This window comes from Oncorhynchus clarkii, chromosome 5 (genome assembly GCF_045791955.1).
Source record: "Oncorhynchus clarkii lewisi isolate Uvic-CL-2024 chromosome 5, UVic_Ocla_1.0, whole genome shotgun sequence".
Taxonomy (NCBI): domain Eukaryota; kingdom Metazoa; phylum Chordata; class Actinopteri; order Salmoniformes; family Salmonidae; genus Oncorhynchus; species Oncorhynchus clarkii.
Window position 1 is genome coordinate 9,681,860 of NC_092151.1, and position 23,260 is coordinate 9,705,119.

Genomic DNA, 23,260 nt, shown 5'->3' on the forward strand with positions numbered 1-23,260 from the left:
TAGAGCCTAAGGGTCCGGGGCTGGGTTTCTACTAAGCTAGCCTCGTCGAGAACCAGGCATCCCTAATACGGTAAACCTGGGGAAGTTAATGGCAGAAAAATAGCTTGATATCAAATCAAAGTTTATTTGTCACTTGTGATGACTACAACAGGTGTAGTCAGGTGTACAACATGTTTACTTACAGGCTCTAACGAACAGTGCAATTTCTAAGTTAAAAAAAAGTTATTAGGTGAACAATAGATAAGTAAAGAAATAAAAACAGTAAAAAAGACAGTGAAAAATAACAGTAGCGAGGCCATATACAGGCTATAACAGTAGCGAGGCTATATACAGGCTATAACAATAGTGAGGCTATTTACAGGCTATAACAGTAGCAAGGCTATATACAGGCTATAATAGTAGCGAAGCTATATACAGGCACTGGTTAGTCAGGGTGATTGAGAGGGTATGTACATGTAGGTATGGTTAAAGTGACAATGCATATACACTGCTCAAAAAAATAAAGGGAACACTTAAACAACACAATGTAACTCCAAGTCAATCACACTGTGAAATCAAACTGTCCACTTAGGAAGCAACACTGATTGACAATAAATTTCACATGCTGTTGTGCAAATGGAATAGACAACAGGTGGAAATTATAGGCAATTAGCAAGACACCCTCAATAAAGGAGTGGTTCTGCATGTGGTGACCACAGACCACTTCTCAGTTCCTATGCTTCCTGGCTGATGTTTTGGTCTCTTTTGAATGCTGGCGGTGCTTTCACTCTAGTGGTAGCATGAGACGGAGTCTACAACCCACACAAGTGGCTCAGGTAGTGCAGCTCATCCAGGATGGCACATCAATGCGAGCTGTGGCAAGAAGTTTTGCTGTGCCTGTCAGCGTAGTGTCCAGAGCATGGAGGCGCTACCAGGAGACAGGCCAGTACATCAGGAGACGTGGAGGAGGCCGTAGGAGGGCAACAACCCAGCAGCAGGAGGAGCAGGAGGAGCACTGCCAGAGCCCTGAAAAATGACCTCCAGCAGGCCACAAATGTGCATGTGTCTGCTCAAACGGTCAGAAACAGACTCCATGAGGGTGGTATGAGGGCCCGACGTCCACAGGTGGGGGTTGTGCTTACAGCCTAACACCGTGCAGGACGTTTGGCCTTTGCCAGAGAACACCAAAGTTGGCAAATTCGCCACTGGCGCCCTGTGCTCTTCACAGATGAAAGCAGGTTCACACTGAACACGTGACAGACGTGACAGAGTCTGGAGACGCCGTGGAGAACGTTCTGCTGCCTGCAACATCCTCCAGCGTGACCGGTTTGGCGGTGGGTCAGTCATGGTGTGGGGTGGCATTTCTTTGGGGGGCCGCACAGCCCTCCATGTGCTCGCCAGAGGTAGCCTGACTGCCATTAGGTACCGAGATGAGATCCTCAGACCCCTTGTGAGACCATACACTGGTGCGGTTGGCCCTGGGTTTCTCCTAATGCAAGACAATGCTAGACCTCATGTGGCTGAGGGTGTCAGCAGTTCCTGCAAGAGGAAGGCATTGATGCTATGGACTGGCCCGCCCGTTCCCCAGACCTGAATCCAATTGAGCACATCTGGGACATCATGTCTCGCTCCATCCACCAACGCCACGTTGCACCACAGACTGTCCAGGAGTTGGCTTTAGTCCAGGTCTGGGAGGAGATCCCTCAGGAGACCATACGCCACCTAATCAGGAGCATGCCCAGGCGATGTAGGGAGGTCATACAGGCACGTGGAGGCCACACACACTACTGAGCCTCATTTTGACTTGTTTTTAAGAACATTACATCAAAGTTGGATCAGCCTGTAGTGTGGTTTTCCACTTTAATTTTGAGTGTAACTCCAAATCCAGACCTCCATGGGTTGATAAATTTGATTTCCATTGATCATTTTTGTGTGATTTTGTTGTCAGCACATTCAACTATGTAAAGAAAAAATTATTTAATAATAATATTTCATTCCTTCAGATCTAGGATGTGTTATTTTAGTGTTCCCTTTATTTTTTAGAGCACTGTATGATAAAGAGAGAGTAGCAGTAGCTTAAAAGAAGGGTAGGCGGGTGGCGGGACACCGGTTGGTAGGGCTAATTGAGGTAGTATGCACATGGATGTATAGTTAAAGTGACTATGCATATATGATAAACCGAGAGTAGCAGCATAAAAGAGGGGTTGGGTTGGAGGGCCTTTAGGGCCTTCCTCTGACACCGACTGGTGTAGAGGTCCTGGATGGCAGGCAGCTTAGCTCCAGTGATGTACTGGGCCGTACGCACTATCCTCTGTAGTGCCTTTCAGTCGGAGGCCGAGCAGTTGCCATAACAGGCAACCAGTCAGTCAGAGGCTCTCGATGGTGCAGCTGTAGAACCTTTTCCTGTAGTCCACAATCATCTCCTTAGTCTTGGTTACGTTGAGGGATATGTTGTTATTCTGGCACCACCCGGCCAGGTCTCTAACCTCCTCCAACGTCTCGTTGTTGTCGGTGATCAGACCTACCACTGTTGTGTCGTCTGCAAACTTTTTTTATTTATTTTACCTTTATTTAACCAGGTAGGCAAGTTGAGAACAAGTTCTCATTTACAATTGCGACCTGACCAAGATAAAGCAAAGCAGTTCGACAGATACAACGACACAGAGTTACACATGGAGTAAAACAAACATACAGTCAATAATACAGTATAAACAAGTCTATATACAATGTGAGCAAATGAGGTGAGAAGGGAGGTAAAGGCAAAAAAGGCCATGGTGGCAAGGTAAATACAATATAGCAAGTAAAACACTGGAATGGTAGTTTTGCAATGGAAGAATGTGCAAAGTAGAAATAAAAATAATGGGGTGCAAAGGAGCAAAATAAATAAATAAATTAAATACAGTTGGGAAAGAGGTAGTTGTTTGGGCTAAATTATAGGTGGGCTATGTACAGGTGCAGTAATCTGTGAGCTGCTCTGACAGTTGGTGCTTAAAGCTAGTGAGGGAGATAAGTGTTTCCAGTTTCAGAGATTTTTGTAGTTCGTTCCAATCATTGGCAGCAGAGAACTGGAAAGAGAGGCGGCCAAAGAAAGAATTGGTTTTGGGGGTGACTAGAGAGATATACCTGCTGGAGCGTGTGCTACAGGTGGGAGATGCTATGGTGACCAGCGAGCTGAGATAAGGGGGGACTTTACCTAGCAGGGTCTTGTAGATGACATGGAGCCAGTGGGTTTGGCGACGAGTATGAAGCGAGTGCCAGCCAACGAGAGCGTACAGGTCGCAATGGTGGGTAGTATATGGGGCTTTGGTGACAAAACGGATTGCACTGTGATAGACTGCATCCAATTTGTTGAGTAGGGTATTGGAGGCTATTTTGTAAATGACATCGCCAAAGTCGAGGATTGGTAGGATGGTCAGTTTTACAAGGGTATGTTTGGCAGCATGAGTGAAGGATGCTTTGTTGCGAAATAGGAAGCCAATTCTAGATTTAACTTTGGATTGGAGATGTTTGATATGGGTCTGGAAGGAGAGTTTACAGTCTAACCAGACACCTAAGTATTTGTAGTTGTCCACGTATTCTAAGTCAGAGCCGTCCAGAGTAGTGATGTTGGACAGGCGGGTAGGTGCAGGTAGCGATCGGTTGAAGAGCATGCATTTAGTTTTACTTGTATTTAAGAGCAATTGGAGGCCACGGAAGGAGAGTTGTATGGCATTGAAGCTTGCCTGGAGGGTTGTTAACACAGTGTCCAAAGAAGGGCCGGAAGTATACAGAATGGTGTCGTCTGCGTAGAGGTGGATAAGAGACTCACCAGCAGCAAGAGCGACCTCATTGATGTATACAGAGAAGAGAGTCGGTCCAAGAATTGAACCCTGTGGCACCCCCATAGAGACTGCCAGAGGTCCGGACAACAGACCCTCCGATTTGACACACTGAACTCTATCAGAGAAGTAGTTGGTGAACCAGGCGAGGCAATCATTTGAGAAACCAAGGCTGTTGAGTCTGCCGATGAGGATGTGGTGATTGACAGAGTCGAAAGCCTTGGCCAGATCAATGAATACGGCTGCACAGTAATGTTTCTTATCGATGGCGGTTAAGATATCGTTTAGGACCTTGAGCGTGGCTGAGGTGCACCCATGACCAGCTCTGAAACCAGATTGCATAGCAGAGAAGGTATGGTGAGATTCGAAATGGTCAGTAATCTGTTTGTTGACTTGGCTTTCGAAGACCTTAGAAAGGCATGGTAGGATAGATATAGGTCTGTAGCAGTTTGGGTCAAGAGTGTCCCCCCCTTTGAAGAGGGGGATGACTGCAGCTGCTTTCCAATCTTTGGGAATCTCAGACGACACAAAAGAGAGGTTGAACAGGCTAGTAATAGGGGTGGCAACAATTTCGGCAGATAATTTTAGAAAGAAAGGGTCCAGATTGTCTAGCCCGGCTGATTTGTAGGGGTCCAGATTTTGCAGCTCTTTCAGAACATCAGCTGAATGGATTTGGGAGAAGGAGAAATGGGGAAGGCTTGGGCGAGTTGCTGTTGGGGGTGCAGTGCTGTTGACAGGGGTAGGAGTAGCCAGGTGGAAAGCATGGCCAGCCGTAGAAAAATGCTTATTGAAATTCTCAATTATGGTGGATTTATCAGTGGTGACAGTGTTTCTTATCTTCAGTGCAGTGGGCAGCTGGGAGGAGGTGTTCTTATTCTCCATGGACTTTACAGTGTCAACTTAATGATGGTGTTGGAGTCGTGCCTGGCCATGCAGTCGTGGGTGATCGGGGAATACAGGAGGGGACTGAGCACGCACCCCTGAGGGGCTCCAGTGTTGAGGATCAGAGTGGCAGATCTGTTGCTACCTACCCTCACCACCTGGGGGGCGGCCCATCAGGAAGTCCAGGATCCAGTTGCAGAGGGAGGTGTTTAGTCCCAGGATCCTTAGCTTAGTGATGAGCTTTGAGGGTACTATGGTGTTGAACGCTGAGCTGTAGTCAATGAATAGCCTTCTCACATAAGTGTTCCTTTTGTCCAGGTGGCAAAAGGTAGTGTGGAGTGCAATGGAGATTGCATCATCTGTGGATCTGTTTGTGCGGTAAGCAAATTGGAGTGGGTCTAGGGTTTCTGGGATAATGGTGTTGATGTGAGCCATTACCAATCATTCAAAGCACTTCATGGCTACGGACGTGAGTGCTACCGGTCTTTAGTCATTTAGGCAGGTTGCCTTAATAGGGGTGGAGACCACTTGTAAATCAGTGACGACTTGCTACACGTCAAACCAATCAAATGCCTGGTTTGGGCGGAGCTCCAATAGGGCTTTCTAGATTAGTGTCGTGGGTGCAACAGTGCGTGACTATTCTTTTTAGATCTGGGTAAGGGTACCAAAACATTTCTGCATCGTTGAAGGTCCCCAAGAACACAGTGGCCTCCATGATTTTTAAATGTAAGAGGTTTGGAACCACCAAGGCTCTTCCTAGAGCTGGCTGCCTTGCCAAACTGAGCAATGGCGGGAGAAGGGCCTGGTCAGGGAGGTGGCCAAGAACCTGATGGTCACTCTGACAGAGCTCTAGAGTTCCTCTGTGGAGATGGAAGAAACTTCCAGAAGGACAACCATCTCTACAGCACTCCACCAATCAGGCCTTTATGGTAGCCTGTCCAGATGGAAGCCCCTCCTCAGTAAAAGGCACATCTGGAGGAAACCTGGCACCATCCTTACGGAGCTGGTGGTGGCATCATCATGCTGTGGGGATGTTTTTCAGCGGCAGGGACTGGGAGACTAGTCAGGATCGAGCCAAAGATGAACGGAGCAAAATACAGAGAGATCCTTGATGAAAACCTACTCCAAAGTGCTCAGGACCTCAGACTGGGGGCGAGGTTCACCTTCCAACAGGACAACGACCCAAGGCATACAGCCAAGACAACGCAAGGCTGGCTTCGGGACAAGTCTCTGAATGTCCTTGAGTGGCCCAGCAAGAGCTTGGACTTCAACCCGATCGAACATCTCTGGAGAGACCTGAAAATAGCTGTGCAGGAAGAGGATCTGCAGAGAAGAATGGGAGAAACTCCACAAATACAGGTGTGCCAAGCTTGTAGCGTCATACCCAAGAAGACTCAATGCTGTAATCCCTGCCAAAGGTGGGTCAACAAAGTACTGAGTAAAGGGTCTGAATATTTACGTAAATGTGATATTTCCATTTTTTTATTGTAATAAATTTGCAAAAATTATTTGTCATTATGGGGTATTGTGTGTAGATTGATGAGGAAAAATTACAATTTCATAAATTTATAATAGGGGTCAGAATACTTTCCAAAGGCACTATATACAGTACCATTCAAAAGTTTGGACACACCTACCCATTCAAGGGTTTTTCTTTATTTGTACTATTTTCTACATTGTAGAATAATAGTGAAGACATCAAAACCATGAAATAACACATATGGAATCATGTAGTAACCAAAAAAGTGTTAAATAACTCAAAATATATTTTATATTGAGATTCTTCAAAGTAGCCACCCTTTGCCTTGATGACAGCTTTCTACACTCTTGGCATTCTCTCAACCAGCGTCATGAGGTAGTCAGTCACCTGGAATGCACCTGGAATGCATTTCAATGAACAATTACTTTGAGCCAATCAGTTGTGTTGTGACACGGTAGGGTTAGTATAGAGAGATAGCCCTTTTTGGTAAAAGACCAAGTCCATATTATGGCAAGAACAACTCAAATAAGTATAGAGAAATGACAGTCCATCATTACTTTAAGACATGAAGGTCAGTCAATCTGGAAAATGTCAAGAACTTTTAAAGTTTATTCAAGTATAGTCGCAAAAACATCAAGCTCTATGATAAAACTGGCTCTCATGTGGACCACCACAGGAAAGGATGACCTCTGCTGCAGAGGACAAGTTCATTAGAGTTACCAGCCTCAGAAATTGCAGCCCAAATAAATGCTTCACAGAGTTCATGTAAAAGACACATCTTAACACCAACTGTTCAGATGAGATTGTGTGAATCAAACCTTCATTGTCGAATTGCTGCAAAGAACCACTACTAAAGGACACCAATAAGAAGAGGAGACTTGCTTGTGCCAAGAAACACGAGCAATGGACATTAGACTGTTGGAAATCTGTCCTTTGGTCTGATGAGTCCAAATTTGAGATTTTTGCTTCTAACGGCCTTTTCTTTGTGAGACGCAGAGTAGGTGAACAGATGATCTCTGCATCTGTGGTTCCCACCCTGAAGCATGGAGGAGATGGTGTGGGAGTGCTTTGCTGGTGACAGTGTTAGTGATTTATTTAGAATTCAAGTCACACTTAACCAGCATGGCTACCACAGCATTCTGCAGTGATACGCCATCCCATCTGGTTTGCGCTTAATGGGACTATCATTTGTTTTTCAACACCTCCAGGCTGTGTAAGGGCTATTTGACCAAGAAGGAGAGTGATGGAGTGCTGCATGAGATGACCTCAACACAATTGAGATTGTTTGGGATGAGTTGGACCACAGAGTGAAGGAAAAGCAGCCAAAAAGTGCTCAGCATATGTGGAAACTCCTTCAAGACTGTTGGAAAAGCATTCCAGGTGAAGCTGGTTGAGAGAATGCCAAGAGTGTGCAAAGAGGTCATCAATGCAAAGGGTGGCTACTTTGAGAATCTAAAACCTAAAATGTATTTTGGTTACTACATGATTGCACATGTGCTATTTCATAGTTTTGTTTTTACTATGTAGAAAATAGTAAAAAATAAAGAACAACCCTTGAATGAGTAGGTTTGTCCAAACTTTTGACTGGTACTGTATATAAAAACATTATTTGATATAACATTTAATTTGGACTTCTATTTGCCCATAGGAACACATTGAATAACAGATTCATACATGGGAAAACAGTCAAACATTTAATCAAAAGGTAGATAGATATAAGACAGCTCACGTTACCTTCAGACCAGTCCTGTGACACTGGTATGGGGCTGTAGAGCAAAACGGAGAACACTGTGTCCATGAGAGTCTCATCTTTCCATAGAGGGGTCATATTAGTTTGAAGGCCAAGATGCCAGTGGTGTAAAGTACCCTAAGTAAAAAATACTTGAAAGTACTACTTGAGTAGTGTTTTGGGGTATCTGTACTTTACTATTTCTATTTTTGACAACTTTGATACTTAAGTATATTTTAGCAATTACATTTACTTTTGATAATTAAGTATATTTAAAACCAAATACTGTTAGACTTTTACGCAAGTAGGATTTTACTGGGTGACTTTCACTTATAATTGAGTCATTTTCTATTAAGGTATCTTTACTTTTACTCAAGTAGGACTATTGGGTACTTGTTCCACCACTGTCGGACGCTACAGAAGTTTTCGTGATAAATCAGATTTTCGAGACGTATCCTGGTCTGCCAAACACCGTTGTAGCTCTGCCACGATCCATCGCAGATGCGAAAGGCCAACATTGAAGGCAATGGTGGATTGAGACGCATGCAGAAAAATAGATATATTTTACAGACAGATTTTGATGGGGATTTTTTAAATGTATATATTGTATTTATTATGCCTCAAGCGGAGAAAGAGTTGTAATATGTTGTATTAATTTTTTTAATGTATTTTTGCTCAGCTTATGAGGCTGTGAGGCCAAGACAAAGAATTGTAATATGTTGTATTTATTTATTTTTGCTCAGCTCATGAGACCGTGAGGCCATGATAAAGAATTGTAATATGTTGTATTTATTTATTTATTTTTGCCGTGAGGCCAAAGGCCTAATGTTGAGTCGTGCGCGCGCGGCTTCACTAGGGGGTTTCAACGGTTGCTGGCCTCGCGCTCATCACCTGGACCGCAACGCCAACGGATGAACCTGTTAATTGCTCTACTAACTAGCAATTTTTTAGTGTGAAAAAATAACAAGAAGGTGTGAATACAAAGTGCCCAATTCCAACAAATGTCCCGCCAGCAAGTGAGTCGAGCCACACAGCTAATATTTATGGTTGTGAAAAATATATATATTTTCGCGTCACCTTTGTTAGAAAGCAGTGTATATATATCGACTGATGTAACATTAGAAACGAACTTATTATTAACGTTAAATTAGCTAATGTTACTGTAGTTAACGTTAGCTGGGCCTGGGCTGTTTGTGATTTTTAGTTTTTTTTCTGTTGACGTTGACACATTCATCACATATTTTCATACAGTTGGATAAAATATTGGTCTCTATGTGTTATCAGATAGCAAGCTAACATTACAGACCGTTTTCAATTTAATAACAGACAGGCCTTTCTTAAACACAGTCATCCTCATGACAGCTGATTTCTCTCCCAGCAGTTTTCAGTGACAGTTTTATCCTGTAGCTACAGTAGCTACTGTTACCTGTCCTATGTTTGGTGTCAGTGTGAGATCAGTTTTATTGCAATAATAATCTATTATCATACCAGTCTCCAATATTTTGTTTTCAAACATAATGCAGTCTTCTGATTCTTCCCTTCAGGTGCTGTTGTGGATTTCCCTCTCTTCCAGGAGTGAACAGATTGTTCTGCATAGTCTCAGCCGTCCACTGTGAATATTAAGCGAGAAGAGTTCTGACCTCTTTCAGTGAGACATTGTGATGGAATGATAACAAATCTGACTGACTCTTCGCCGCTGTGTTTTTAAATATTTATTTTCCAATTCTGCCTCTCAACCACTACAACTCCTTTACCCTTTCACCATCTGTCTCCTTGTTTTCATCTATTCTCTCCATCTCACTCTCCTCTGTCCCATTGGACTGTAATTGTCACCATGAAGCTACTTCTGTCTTCAGGCCTGTGTGGCATGACCCCTTACCAGGGCTCCATAGTAGGAGGACTCTATTTTTTGATGGTGGGCGTCATGCAAATGGTCTTTGAGTTTGGCCATCTGCGCACAGCCAAGGAAAGCACAAACAACACCACAGGCTCCCAGCTTCTGCCCCAGGTGTGCTTTGGTTACTACTACTCTCTGCTTATCCTGGGTGGCATCACCCTACTGCTGACCCTGTGCATGCTCGGAGCAGTTTGGGCCCACCAGCATGTGGGCATCCTGGGCTTTGCAGTCTGGCTGACGCTGTACGACGTGATTCTGTTGGTGGTCACTTGCCTGCTCCAGAGGCAGATGCAGGCACTGGGCTTGGAGCTGAGTGTACTGGAGTGGTACGGCGTGATATGCAGGGTCATGGGAGACCCCTTCTGGCTGGCCCTCGTAATCACACACGGTTTGGAAGTGCAGATTGAGAGGCATCGGCTTGGGACACGACAACGCAAAGGCGGGATTCCAAAGGAGGGGACGCAGCTCAAACTGAAATTTAAGGCCTTTGACAGTAGTGTTTGAAATGGAGACCCTAATAGACACCGGTATGTGAACATGACCAACTGACTTGTTACAGTGCTTCCAGATGCTGGTTTATATTTCAGTCTTAATTAACGCCATTTATTATTTTTGTTTCTCACAGGTCTCTTCAGATACGAAAATAAAAACGTTTTTGGATTTTTACTTACACGCAGAAAGTATAATATGAGTATTTTTAACGTTGTTTTTTTTGTTTTACTTTGATGTTCTCTGTGTTACGTATGTATCCTCCAAATCTAAAATTATACCGTTTTTTCATTGCAATAATGCGTCTGTTCAGTCATTAATGTTTACTGTCTACTTTTTGTTTTGATTACATAATGATTACACAGTAATAAGAATTTGTAGCTTCTTCTAGCGTAAAATAATAATTGAACATATGGTCCACTGGTCAAGTGAATATATGTTTATGGTATTTTATCACCCAAATGTGTTAAAGGTACTGTGTTCAGAAACCTAAGCAGACAGTTTTGGAAATTCAACAACATCTCTGCATACTTCCCTTTGAAAAGAGAACTGCTTTATTCATAAAAGCATTAGCTTCATGTTGATGTATTTGCATTACCAAAATGTAGCATTAAAACTCAACTTAATGTCTTGGAGGCCATTGTAGCACTGAGCTGCTTTGTGTGTGGGGCTTAACTCCCTGGTTCAATCAACCTACATCTGTGTACACTTAAAATATGGAAACTCTAGTCAATGCCAAAGTTCAGTGAATGTATTACCAATTCCCCAAAAGTACCAGACCTACCTGTTACTCCATATTGATGACTTGAACATGAAAGTAATTCAAAACTAAATGGACTTTCTAAAGATTCCCCCAGAGGGCAATACACAAAAGCCGCTACAGACATCCAACTAAAGGGGAGTTGAGGGAGCACTAAGAAATCTAGGTCATGTCACGTGACCTGTTGTCTGAATAACAATAGTGGATGGAGGCCCCAAGATAATATGCCCCACAGTTGTGCTGATCATCTTTGTTCGTTCATTTTCCTCTATCGTTTTAGTTACCGCCAGACCTAAATTAGGTTTGACAGCCATTGGGCCTAGCCTTTTAGTCCTTTACGTCCGTATAGAAGCACACCAGTTGTATTACCACTAGTGATGGGAGGGGGGGGGGGGGGGGGGGTTCAATACAGTTACATATCGTGATATTATTTTTGACGATATATCGTAATCGCTTTGACAATATCCCAAGACTAATTTTGCACTAGTTGGTACCTAGACCAAAACTCCAGTATTTTTCCTTCATAGCTTGTTCTCCATCTTCTTTTTAAATAGGGAGTCAATTTGTTTTCAGCACTTTTATTTCCATGACTGATCAAAACTTGTTTTATCATGGCACTCTTTTGTCCCTCTGCAGCTGACATGGTGAGCAATATGTTTGGACCATGGAATCGCAATAAAATCACTGTATTGAATCGCAATACATATAGACTCGTGAGAATCACAAAACATATCGTATCTGCACCGAAGTATCATGATAATATCGTAACGTGAGGTCCCTGGCAACCCCCCCCCCCCTAATAACCACCACAGTTGAATTTTTACCACCTATCTCATGTTACTCTGCTAGATATCCCTGACCATAACCTGTTGAAATCGGCACTCATTTAAATTCCATAACCATTCAATATGTAGAACATTTTACTTTGTGCTGTTAAATTGTTAGTTTGCATTTGTCATTTTTATTGAGATTCAGGAGGCTTGATTTACCAAATAATATATTTATCCTCTGGCAGAGGGAGTTCTAGAAACAGTTACATCATCTACATAAAAAATGTGGTGATGAGGACCATTATAAGAGATGTAGAGGGTAATTTTAAGTATTTGTCCAAATAGATAAATTGGGATTAAATTATTTGAAGCAGGTTAATGCTTGGTTGAAGCAAGCATTGCAGTGAAGGGTGTCAAAACTCACGTGGACTACTAGCTACCTCTGTTTTATAATTACAACTATATTTCACATAATAGGTCGACGACTACCATCACCTTTCGTCTGTTGTAGTTTGCAGTTGTAAGAGACTGCAAAAAACATCGTCGTTACGTCACTACCCGGGGTTTCCACACTCAACATCGCTAATGTTACAGAGTGAACTCGACGGCGTCATGGCGGAGACCGGCTGTAGTAGGACCCGCAGCTGAAATGTTATCTACAATCGCTGTCAATTAAATCATATATTGTTTCGAATTCAAAACGGAAAATTAAAAGTGAAACATATTTTTACACTTCTGGAGGAAGAAATCAAGAAACTTGGCTCGAATTCTAGTAAGATCCGTTGGGGCTGCTCACCCCGGCCCGGGAGCTAGCTAGCTGTCTTTAGCTGCTAGTTCGCTAGCCAAAGAAAATAAGAAAAAAGGACCACTGAAGTCGGACGGCAGAATCAGACTGGCAGTTCGCCGTAGCTTCAAGGTAGCCTAAAATACTAAACAAACCCCGATTTGATTTTTTTGGGGGGGCATTTATATGGTGTTATTGCTTAGTTTAGTTAAATAACTCCATAGTAAGCAAGGAGCCTGTCACCTAGCTAGATTTTTTTGGGAAGTAAGCGACCTGATAAACACTCTTGTTAGCTATTAGCAACGAGGGAGCTAGCTTGGGAGTGCGGGAAAAGGGTGATTATAAAACGTGATGAGTATGTGAATGTGTTTGAGGTCATGGGATTTTGCATATATTAATTAGAGCACTGTTAGAAACAATGGTACAATCACAATTGGCTACAAGTTTTATGTAAAAAACCTACCTAACACTTTCCCCATGACCTGGTTTGTTAGATTAGCTAACTTGTCAGCTAAGCTACAGTACCTAGCTAGTTTGTTTGCTAAAATGTGACTGTTAAGCTAGCTAGTAAGCTAACTAGGTCATTCAGATGTCCACATATGAAAAAATAAAGGATAACTGGGTAAATAATTGCCACAAGTGGAAAATATTTTGTTAAACGTCCATAACTTACTATTGTTAGCTAAATATTGTTTCACGTGGCTTAAGGTTAGTTGCTTTTTCCTCTTTCAAGGCCAGTGTGCTAGCTAGTTAGTGGTCTTGAGTTCAGTTTACTGTTTAGCTAGAACATCAGCTAGCAACTAGCTAGGTTAGCAAACAACTTTTCAGAGCTAGAGGGGAAAAAATGTGGATTTAAATGTAGTACGCTTATAGACGGATTGCTATATATTAGTTTATAGCTGGGCAGTTAGCATCAGTGTAATTCCGCCAAAAGCTAGCAGCTGAAATGATGCGCTTAATGCTAAACATCTCAGAAATAAATCTGTCTTCTGCACACAGCCAGAGCTTGGTTTGCCATTGCTAGTTTTCTGGCTTGCTGCGCAACTCTGTTTTGTCGATGTATGCGAGAGTAGAATACTGTAGGCGTGGTACTATCTTGCTTCGGGCCTCCTGCGAAAGAGATCTGGAGTGCGGCGCATTGTCCAGGACAGTGCGCGAAACTCACATGCTGTGCAGGCCTCACAACAGGCCTGTGCGGTCGGAAAAGCGCTGGCTTGGTAACTTACCGCTATCGTTTGCATTCAGACGTAGGAAGCTAGCTAATGTGACAGGGATGAAAACAAACCAGCAGGCTTTGTGTGTTAGCTAATTTGCTCTATAGTTCAATGTAGCTAGCTACTAACTAGCTAACGTCATATAAGGCTAAACAAGTTTAGAATAGCTAGATGGCTATAAACAACACACCGGGTTTATAGAATACTGTTTTATTGTAGCTATCTTACATGGGAAGCAGTGCAGGGCAAACAGTCACTAGGAAGCAGTCAAACCATAATCAGGTAACGTTTATATTAATATAAGGATAAAACAATGAATGTGTTTGTTTAGCAAATTACTTGTTTCTCAGTTTGTACAAGGTTATGAATCTAGAACAGTCACGGTTGTGAACCTAAAACACATGCAGCTATTAAAAGTTAGACTATTGACAAAATGCCTATCTCGTTTAAATACACTGAATGTACATACTTCAAAATTGTATTTTATTTTTTATTTTTTGTGGCTTTTGATTTTACAGGTGAACTGCATCCAACACGTAAACCAGGGCAGCTTGGATTATAACATTTTCTCAGAAGCTCATATATCTGGGACTCTTAAGAGATGGCTGGAAGAAGTGAAGACGAGGGTGTGAGCAACAGCAGTGGAGAGTCAAGGTAATGTGTCTCCATCTGTTTGGGGAATATGACAGTGATGTGACCAACTGGTCCAGGGTGTATTCATTAGTGCAAACCATAGCTAAACAATTTGCAATGGAAACAAAAGTTTCTTATTGGACACGTTCAGGTAGATCCGAGTCCCAGTCCCATTTCAGCCCGCTTGCTTCTGTTTGGTTCCTAGAGAATAGAGAACATCCCTTGTTTGATCTTCATTGAGGACAAACTTTTACATTGGAGCTTGCTAACTGATGATTATGTGTTTGCGCTTTTATTATGTATATATATATATATATATATATATATATATATATATATATATATATATATATATATATATATAATCACAACAATTTCAAAGATTTTACTGAGTTACAGTTCAAATAAGGAAATCAAGAAATTAGGTTCCATTCTATGGATTTCACATGACTGGGCACGGGTGCAGCCATGGGTGGGCCTGGGAGGGCATAAGATCTTTTATTTCAGCTCACGAAACATGGGAGCAACACTACATGTTGCGTTTTATATTTTTGTCCTGTATATATACTGGATGCAAAGTGTGTGTGTGTGTGTGTGTGGACTAGCCGATATGTTGATGACAAGTTAGCGACAAAACAATCACTCTACTGGATGCTCCAAGTGAATAAGCAAGTTGTTTTGTATCCTTGTTGAAATGAACATAAAATGAGACCACTATGTGCTTATAGATAATACCTGGAAGTTGGCAAACCATAGTTGTGTTGTTTGTCATTTTTAATGCTGGCACTATATTACATTTTAAACCATTGTTTGACCAGGCAAGTCAATTAAGAACAATTTCTTATTTATAATGAGGGCAAATGCCTCCTGTGGGGACGGGGGCTGGGTTAAAAACAATGCAAGACAAATCGTATAACACAGATAAGATATTGGCAAAAGCACAAATACAACAGCAAACAGTTTGTGTGTGTGACGTAAAACAACATGCTTCCTTATGACATAGATTTTGAGTCGTCATGCTTTTCTTGTTTCACATCGTCAGTGTCAATCCATTGGCTACCACTGTCTTCTAATGAATGTTTTTCTGTTTTGTTGTGATATCTCACACCCTGATGTTTGAGTTTCACTGCACAACGCAGTCACTAAAGCCAAAGTAATGAAGAAATATTTGATAGGATTTATATACACTACTGAACAAAAATAAACGCAACATGTAAAGTGTTGGTCCCATTTTTCATGAGCTGAAAAAAAAGGTCCCAGGAATGTTCCATACGCTCAGAAATATTATTTCTCTCAAATGTTGTGCACAAATGAGTTTACATCCCTGTTAGTGAGAATTTCTCCTTTGCCAAGATTATCCATCCACCTGACAGGCGTGGCATATCAAGAAGCTATTTAAACAGCTTGATCATTACGCAGGTGCACCTTGTGCTGGGGACGAGGCCATTCTAAAATGAGCAGTTTTGACATAACACAATGCTGCAGATGTCTCAAGTTTTGAGGGAGCGTGCAATTGGCATGGTGACTGCAAGAATGTCCACCAGTGCTGTTGACAGATAATTTTAACGTTCATTTCTCTACCATAAGCCGCCTCCAATGTTTTAGAGAATTTGGCAATACGTCCAACCGACCTCACAACCGCACACCATGTGTATGGTGTCGTATGATGGGGATCTGGTATGGCATAAGCTACGAACTCAATTGCATTTTATTGATGTCAATTTGAATGCACTAATATACCGTGACGAGATCCTGAGGCCCATTGTCGTGCCGTTCATCTGATGCAGTCACCTCATGTTTCAGCATGATAATGCACAGCCCAATGTCGCAAGGATCTGTACAGAATTCCTGGAAGCTGAAAATGTCCCGGTTCTTCCATGGTCTTCATACTCACCAGACATGGGATGCTCTGGATCAACGTGTATGACCGCGTGTTCCAGTTTCCGCCAATATCCACGGCATTTAATCATGGCAAGGTGACTGGGAATATGGCAGAATGCAAACAGTGTAGTTATTCCCTCTGCAAGGCAATCAAACAGGCAAAGTGTAGTCGCAATTCAACGGATCAGACACGAGACATATGTGGCATGGTCAACAGATAATCACGGACTACAAAAGGAAAACCAGCCATGACGCGGACACCGTCTTGCTTCCGGACAAGCTAAACACCTTCGCCCGCTTTGAGGATAACACCGTGCCACCGACGCGGCCTGGTATCAAGGGCTGTGGCCTCTCCTCCTCCGTGGCCAACGTGAGTAAGACATTTTAAGCACGTTAACCCTCGCAAGGCTGCCGCCCAAGCTGCATCCTTAGCATGCACAGACTAGCTGGCTGGTGTGTTTACGGACATATTCAATCTCACCCTATCTCAGTCAGCTGTCCCTACATGCTTCAAGATGGTCAACATTGTTCCTTTACCCAAGAAAGCAAAGGGAACTGAACTAAATGACTATCGCCCTGTAGCACTCACTTCTGTCGTCATGAAGTGCTTTGAGAGACTACTCAAGGATCATACATCACCTCTACCCTTGTCTGTCACCCTAGACCCACTTCAATTTGCTTGCTGCGCCAATAGGTCCACGGACAATGCAATCACCATCACACTGCCCTATCCCATCTGGAGAAGAGGAATACCTGTGTAAGAATGCTGTTCATAGCTCAGCATTCAACTCCGAGCTCAACATTAAGCTTGAGGCCCTGGGTCTGAACCCCTGTGAAACTTGGTCCTGAACTTCCTGACAGCCGCCCCTAGGTGCTGAAGGTAGGAAACAACACCTCCACTTCGCAGATCCTCAACACGTGGGTCCAACAAGGGTGTGTGCTCAGCCCCCTCTACTCCCGGTTCACCCATGACTGTGTGACCAAGAACGCCACCAACTCAATCATCAAGTTTGCAGACGACACAACAGTAGTAGGCTTGATTACCAACAATGACAAGACAGCCTACATTGAGGAGGTAAGGGCTCTTGGAGTGGTGCCAGGAAAATAACCTCTCACTCAACATCGTCAAAACAAAGGAGATGATTGTGGACTTCAGGAAACAGCAGAGGGAACACCCCACTATCCACATCGACGGGACCGCAGTGGAGAAGGTGGAAAGTTTTAAGTTCCTCGGCATACACATCACTGACAAACTGAAATAGTCCACCCACACAGACAGTGTGGTGAAGGCGCAATAGTGCCTGTTCAACCTCAGGAGGCTGAAGAAATGTGTCTTGGCACCTAAAACCCTCACAAACTTTTACAGGTGCACAATTGAGAGCATCCTGTCGGGCTATATCACTGACTGGTACGACAACTGCACCGCCTGCAACCGCAGGGCTTTCCACAGGGTGGTGTGGTCTGTTCAACGCATCACCAGGGGCATACTACCTGTCCTCCAGGACACCAGGACACGATGTTACAGGAAGGCCAAAAAGATCATCAAGGACATAAATCACCTGAGCCACTACCTGTTCACCCTGCTATCATCCAGAAGGCATGCTCAGTACAGGTGCATCAAAGCTGGGACTGAGGGACTGAAAAACAGCTTCTATCTCAAGGCCATCGGACTGCTATAGCGGTCGACTGATTTAATTGTTATGGCCGATTTCAAGTTTTCTTAACAATCGGTAATTGGCATTTTTGGAGGCCGATTACATTGCAATCCACAAGGAGACCGCGTGCAGGCTGATCACCTGTTACACGAGTGCAGCAAGGAGCCAAGGTAAGTTGCTAGCTAGCATTAAACTTATCTCATAAAAAAACAATCAATCTTAACATAATCACTAGTTAACTACACTTGGTTGATATTACTAGGTGAACTAGCTTGTCCTGCGTTGCATATAATCATTGCGGTGCCTGTTAATTTATCATCGAATCACAGCCTACTTCGCCAAACGGGTGATGATTTAACAAAAGCTAATTCGGGGAAAAAAGCACAATCGTTGCACCAATGTACCTAACCATGAACATCAATGCCTTTCTTTAAATCAACACACAAGTGTGTATATATATGTTTTAACTTGTATATTTAGTTAAAATAAATGCATGTTAGCAGGCAATATTAACTAAGGAAATTGTGTTGCTTCTCTTGCGTTCAGTGCAAGCAGAGTCAGGGTATATGCAGCAGTTTGGGCTGCCTGGCTTGTGAACTGTGTGAAGATAATTTCTTCCTAACAAAGACCATAATTAAGTTGCCAGAATTTTACATAATTATGACATAACTTTGAAGGTTGTGCAATGTAACAGCAATATTTAGACTTAGGGTTGCCGCCCATTCAGTAAAATATGGAATGGTTCCATATTTCCCTGAAAGAATAAACGTGTTGTTTCCGATCGTTTCCGGATTTGACCATATTAATGAACTAAGGCTTGTATTTCTGTGTGTTTATTATATTATAATTAAGTCTATGATTTGTTAGAGCAGTCTGACTGAGCGGAGGTAGACAGCAGCAGGCCCGTAAACATTAATTCAAACAGCACTTTCCTGCGTTTGCCAGCAGCACTTCGCAATGCTTGAAGCACAGATCTGTTTATGACTTCAAGCCTATCGACTCCCGAGATTTGGCTGGCAATACTATAGAGTCTATAAGAACATCCAATAGTCAAAGGTATATTAAATAGTCCTATGATAACTACAACCTAAAACTTCATAACTGGGAATATTGAAGACTCATGTTAAAAGGAACCACCAGCTTTTATATGTTCTCATGTTCTGAGCAAGGAACTTAAACGGTAGCTTTTTTTACATGGCACATATTGCACTTTTACTTTCTTCTCCAACACTGTGTGTTTGCATTATTTAATATATATATATATATATATATATATATATATATATATATATATATATATATATAAAAATCAGCTTTTTTTTGGTCCTCCAATAATTGGTATTGGTGTTGAAAAATCATAATCGGTTGACCCCTAGACTGTTAATTAGCCATCGCTAGCACATTAGAGGATGTTGCCTGTGTACATTGTCTTGAAATCACTGGCCACTTTAATAATGGAATACTAGCCACTTTAATAATGTTTACATATCTTGCTTTACTCATCTCTTATGTATATACTGTTTTCTATACTATTCTACTGTATCTTAGTCTGCCACTCTGACATTGCTCATCCATATATATATATATATATATATATATATATATATATATATATATATATATATATATATATATATATATATATATATATATATATATTATTAATTACATTCCTTTACTTAGATTTGTGTGTATTGGGTATATGTTGTGAAATTGTTAGTCTATTTTTTTAAAAATTGAACCTTAAATTAAATTGGCAAGTCGGTTAAGAACAAATTCTTATTTACAATGACGGCCTGCCCTGGCCAAACCCGGACAACACTGGGCCAAAAGGTTGGATAGTACTGCACTGTCGGAGTTATAAACACGCATTTCACTACACCCGCAATAACATCTGCTAAACACGTGTATGTGACCAATAAAATTGGATTTGACTTCACACGGTCATTGAAGAGGAGTGGGGTAACATTCCACAGGTCACAATCAACAGCCTGATCAACTATGTGAAGATGTGTCGCGCTTCATGGGGCAAATGGTGGTCAAATGTAAAAAAAAAAAAATGTTTTACATATCTGACCAACAGATGCATATCTGTATTCCCAGTCATGTGAAATCCATAGATTAATGCCAAATTAATTTATTTCAATTGACTGATTTTCTTATTTGAACTGTAACTCAGTGAAATCTTTGAAATTGTTGCATTTATATTTTTGTTCAGCACAGTATTGTTTTTGTTTACCAAAATATGGCATAGTGGTTTATTTACATGTTCATGTAGATAGTACAGATATGTTGTGCATCACCATTAACATGTTATTTAGCTTGTACCTAAGTCCTTACCATACTCAAGTTTAGCCGTGCTGTTTGAAGAGCTGGAGCACCACATATGCTTTCTGTTGTTGTTTTGAGGCAGAGTGAGATATGCACATTCGCACGCAGGAGGGAATGTGTGCTCACAACTGACTCATCTAAAATGAAACCTTTTTAGACATGGCTCTAGGATTTCCTAAGAGTTCTGTGTGTTTAGTTATCAGTGCTAGACTTGGGCAGGAACACACCTAGATTTTTCTACTGCTTAAGTACGGGCACCTCTTAGAAGGCACACATAAAAAAAACATTGCAGAGTTCTGGCACCTAAATGTAAATGGTACCGGCATCCAAAATGACTACAGAGTCCAGACACCTATTTCAGTCCACTTCAAATATAGGTTATTGTGTTGATCTTAGTCTAAGAAATCATTTGTTTGCTTGCAGCAACTCGGACGATGAGTCCGGGTCGGGCTCTGGATCGGGCTCCAGCTCTAGTTCCAGTTCCAGTAGCAGCTCAGGAAGCGGCTCAGGAAGCGGCTCAGACTCCGGCAGCCAGTCCGATTCCGACTCTGGGAAATCCAAGGAGAAGAACGAACCAGAAAACAAAGCCAAGATCGACGGAGCCGAGGTAGGAACACCGACATTCAGCTAAAACTACGTGAAATGTAATTTTGAGATTGATTCACTGTTGTTAGCACACCATGATCTTGTCAGGTTGAAGTGAAAGAGTAGAGGTTGGATAGTTCAAACAAGATAAGAGATCTAATCAAAAGATAATGAGTTCTGGGGCTGTATGTGTCAAGCATCTCAGAGTAAAAGAGCTGATTCAGTATCAAGTCTCTGCTTACCATGTCACATTATTCATTGCAATCTAAAAGGCTGCATTGAACCTAAATCAGACCATTGATACATACGACCCTGGTCAACAGCCCCATTTTGTACAACTGTTGTCCACGGGGGAACTGTACTTGACTTGTAGCTGACGCTCCTATCTTTATCTCAGTTCTGGAAGTCCAACCCCAGTATCCTAGCAGTTCAAAGGTCAGCTATGCTCAGGAAACAGCAACTCCAGCAGCAGCAGCAACAACAGAGCTCTTCAAACAGTGGATCGGTGGGTGGCGTTATTAATCATTCTAATTCCATCGTTATTATAGCCTGGTGTTTGGTGGTAGTTAGTTCTGTCATTCGTTGATTTGGTGATATATGTTATAACTTACAACATTACACCCAGGTAGGCTAGAAAATGTTATTTGGAACTTATTTTCTAATCTGTTTTCCATTTGATGTTTTTTAGGATTCGTCGAGCAGTGAGGATTCGGATGACGACTCGAGTGGAAAGAGAAGAAAGTGAGTTGTACTCCCTGACACCGTTCAGCAGTGATATCAAACACACTTACTGTGGGCTATACTGTGGGCTATTCTGTGGGCTATACTGTTGGTATAATGCTCCCTCTAGATCGGGTTCAGGATCGTCCTCCGGGTCTGGATCGGGTTCTGGAAGTGGTTCCGGTTCTGACTCGTCAGCACAGGAACAGGAGCACAGTGAAGAGTCGGATGATTACGAGCCGAGTCACAAAGTCAAAAGCAGGAAGCTTCCAACCAAGTACGTTTTTTTTCCTCCCTCGAAAGCTGTTGTATGCCAACAGATTACCATTTATCTCATCGAGACTCCTAATTTTTGCCCTTTCACTGTGGAAATAGTTCATTTTCAAAGTTTATACCTATTAGGTCCATTGATCCCATAGATCAGTTTGATTTTAGCCCCAGTATCAGCATGGTAACAGTTTCTGGATCCAAACCAATCCTTTTAGAATGGATGCTCAGCCACCACAATTCATCAATTGACGGTCAATGCACTCTGGCTATAAATATGTGCTGTATTGTTGAGGCAGCTAGCACGTAAGCAGTTCACTGCACCTTTTACACCTGCTGTAATCTGTGTATGTGATAAATATAATTTGATTTGAAGATCAAATGACCTTTAAGGGTCAAGGAGAGGAAACACCCTTTCAGTCATTGACTAGAACTCTCACAGAATGACATTTATGCTCATATGTTGGGTCCATATGTTGCAGCACCACTGTCTGGTACTTTGCAACTCTCCTGTTCTCAAAGCAGTTGTCCAGAACTCACCGTAACGTGTCTGGTCTGCTCTCTCTCCCTTCAGGGCCAACGCCAGAAACGGCAAGAAGAGCAATGTGCAGAGGAAAAAACCCTCTGCGGGCTCATCCTCGGACGACGATTACGACGGCAAGAAGTCGTCGTCGAACCAGGGGCCCAGGCGCCAGGCCACGCAGAACGTCAGCTACAAGGAGGACGAGGAGCAGAAGACTGACTCTGACGACCTGGTGGAGGTGTGCGGGGAGGATGTGCCTCCGCCGGACGAGGATGAGTTTGAGACCCTGGAGCGCGTGATGGAGACGCGGATAGGGAGGAGAGGAGGTAAAGGGGAAAAAACAGAAGTCAGTGTACCCATTCAACTAAGTTGATAGTTGCCATGACGCCCTGGTAGCAACCTAGACTGAGGTCTTGTATGTTTTTACATATTTAGTTAATTAGTGTTCTTTTCATTGTTTTGTATCTTTTTTTTATTGAGATTTTGTTGCATGTATCTGGTGTTTTTGAGCCACGGATTTGCAGATTGACTAACCGGTCAACTCTTTGTCTTGGCTGGCTAGGTAGAACATGTTTTTGTTTAGAAAATGCATCTGAACAGAGTACCTCAGAGTACCTGAGTACCTGCTTTTAAAAAATTTCACCTGGCTGCCTGTAGCGTGAGAGGAACGGGAGAAAGTGGTGAGGCAGAGTGCTCGTAGTGAGGATGACCGGCTACTACTCTGAGCTTTGTGTGGTGAGCTTTCTGGCGCCCAGAGCTGCTGAGGCATCCCTCAAGTGGGTGCATCAGAGTAGAAGAGAAGTCCAGTGACTATAAGACTCAGGCTGGTACCCAGACTTGCCCTGTGCCAGATCATCCGAGTC

General features: G+C 42.5%; 1 protein-coding gene across 1 annotated transcript in view; it reads left to right on the forward strand.

The window, feature by feature from the left end:
* Positions 1–12,367: 12,367 nt before the first annotated feature.
* Positions 12,368–23,260, forward strand: part of LOC139408312 (chromodomain helicase DNA binding protein 1) — a 47,268-nt gene continuing 36,375 nt past the window's right edge. The window contains exons 1-7 of the mRNA XM_071152039.1: positions 12,368–12,720; positions 14,321–14,456; positions 20,726–20,909; positions 21,285–21,392; positions 21,576–21,628; positions 21,738–21,884; positions 22,449–22,723. Coding sequence (XP_071008140.1) covers positions 14,404–14,456; positions 20,726–20,909; positions 21,285–21,392; positions 21,576–21,628; positions 21,738–21,884; positions 22,449–22,723 — 820 coding nt within the window. The 5' untranslated portion in view covers positions 12,368–12,720; positions 14,321–14,403. The remainder of the gene's footprint in view (positions 12,721–14,320; positions 14,457–20,725; positions 20,910–21,284; positions 21,393–21,575; positions 21,629–21,737; positions 21,885–22,448; positions 22,724–23,260) is intronic.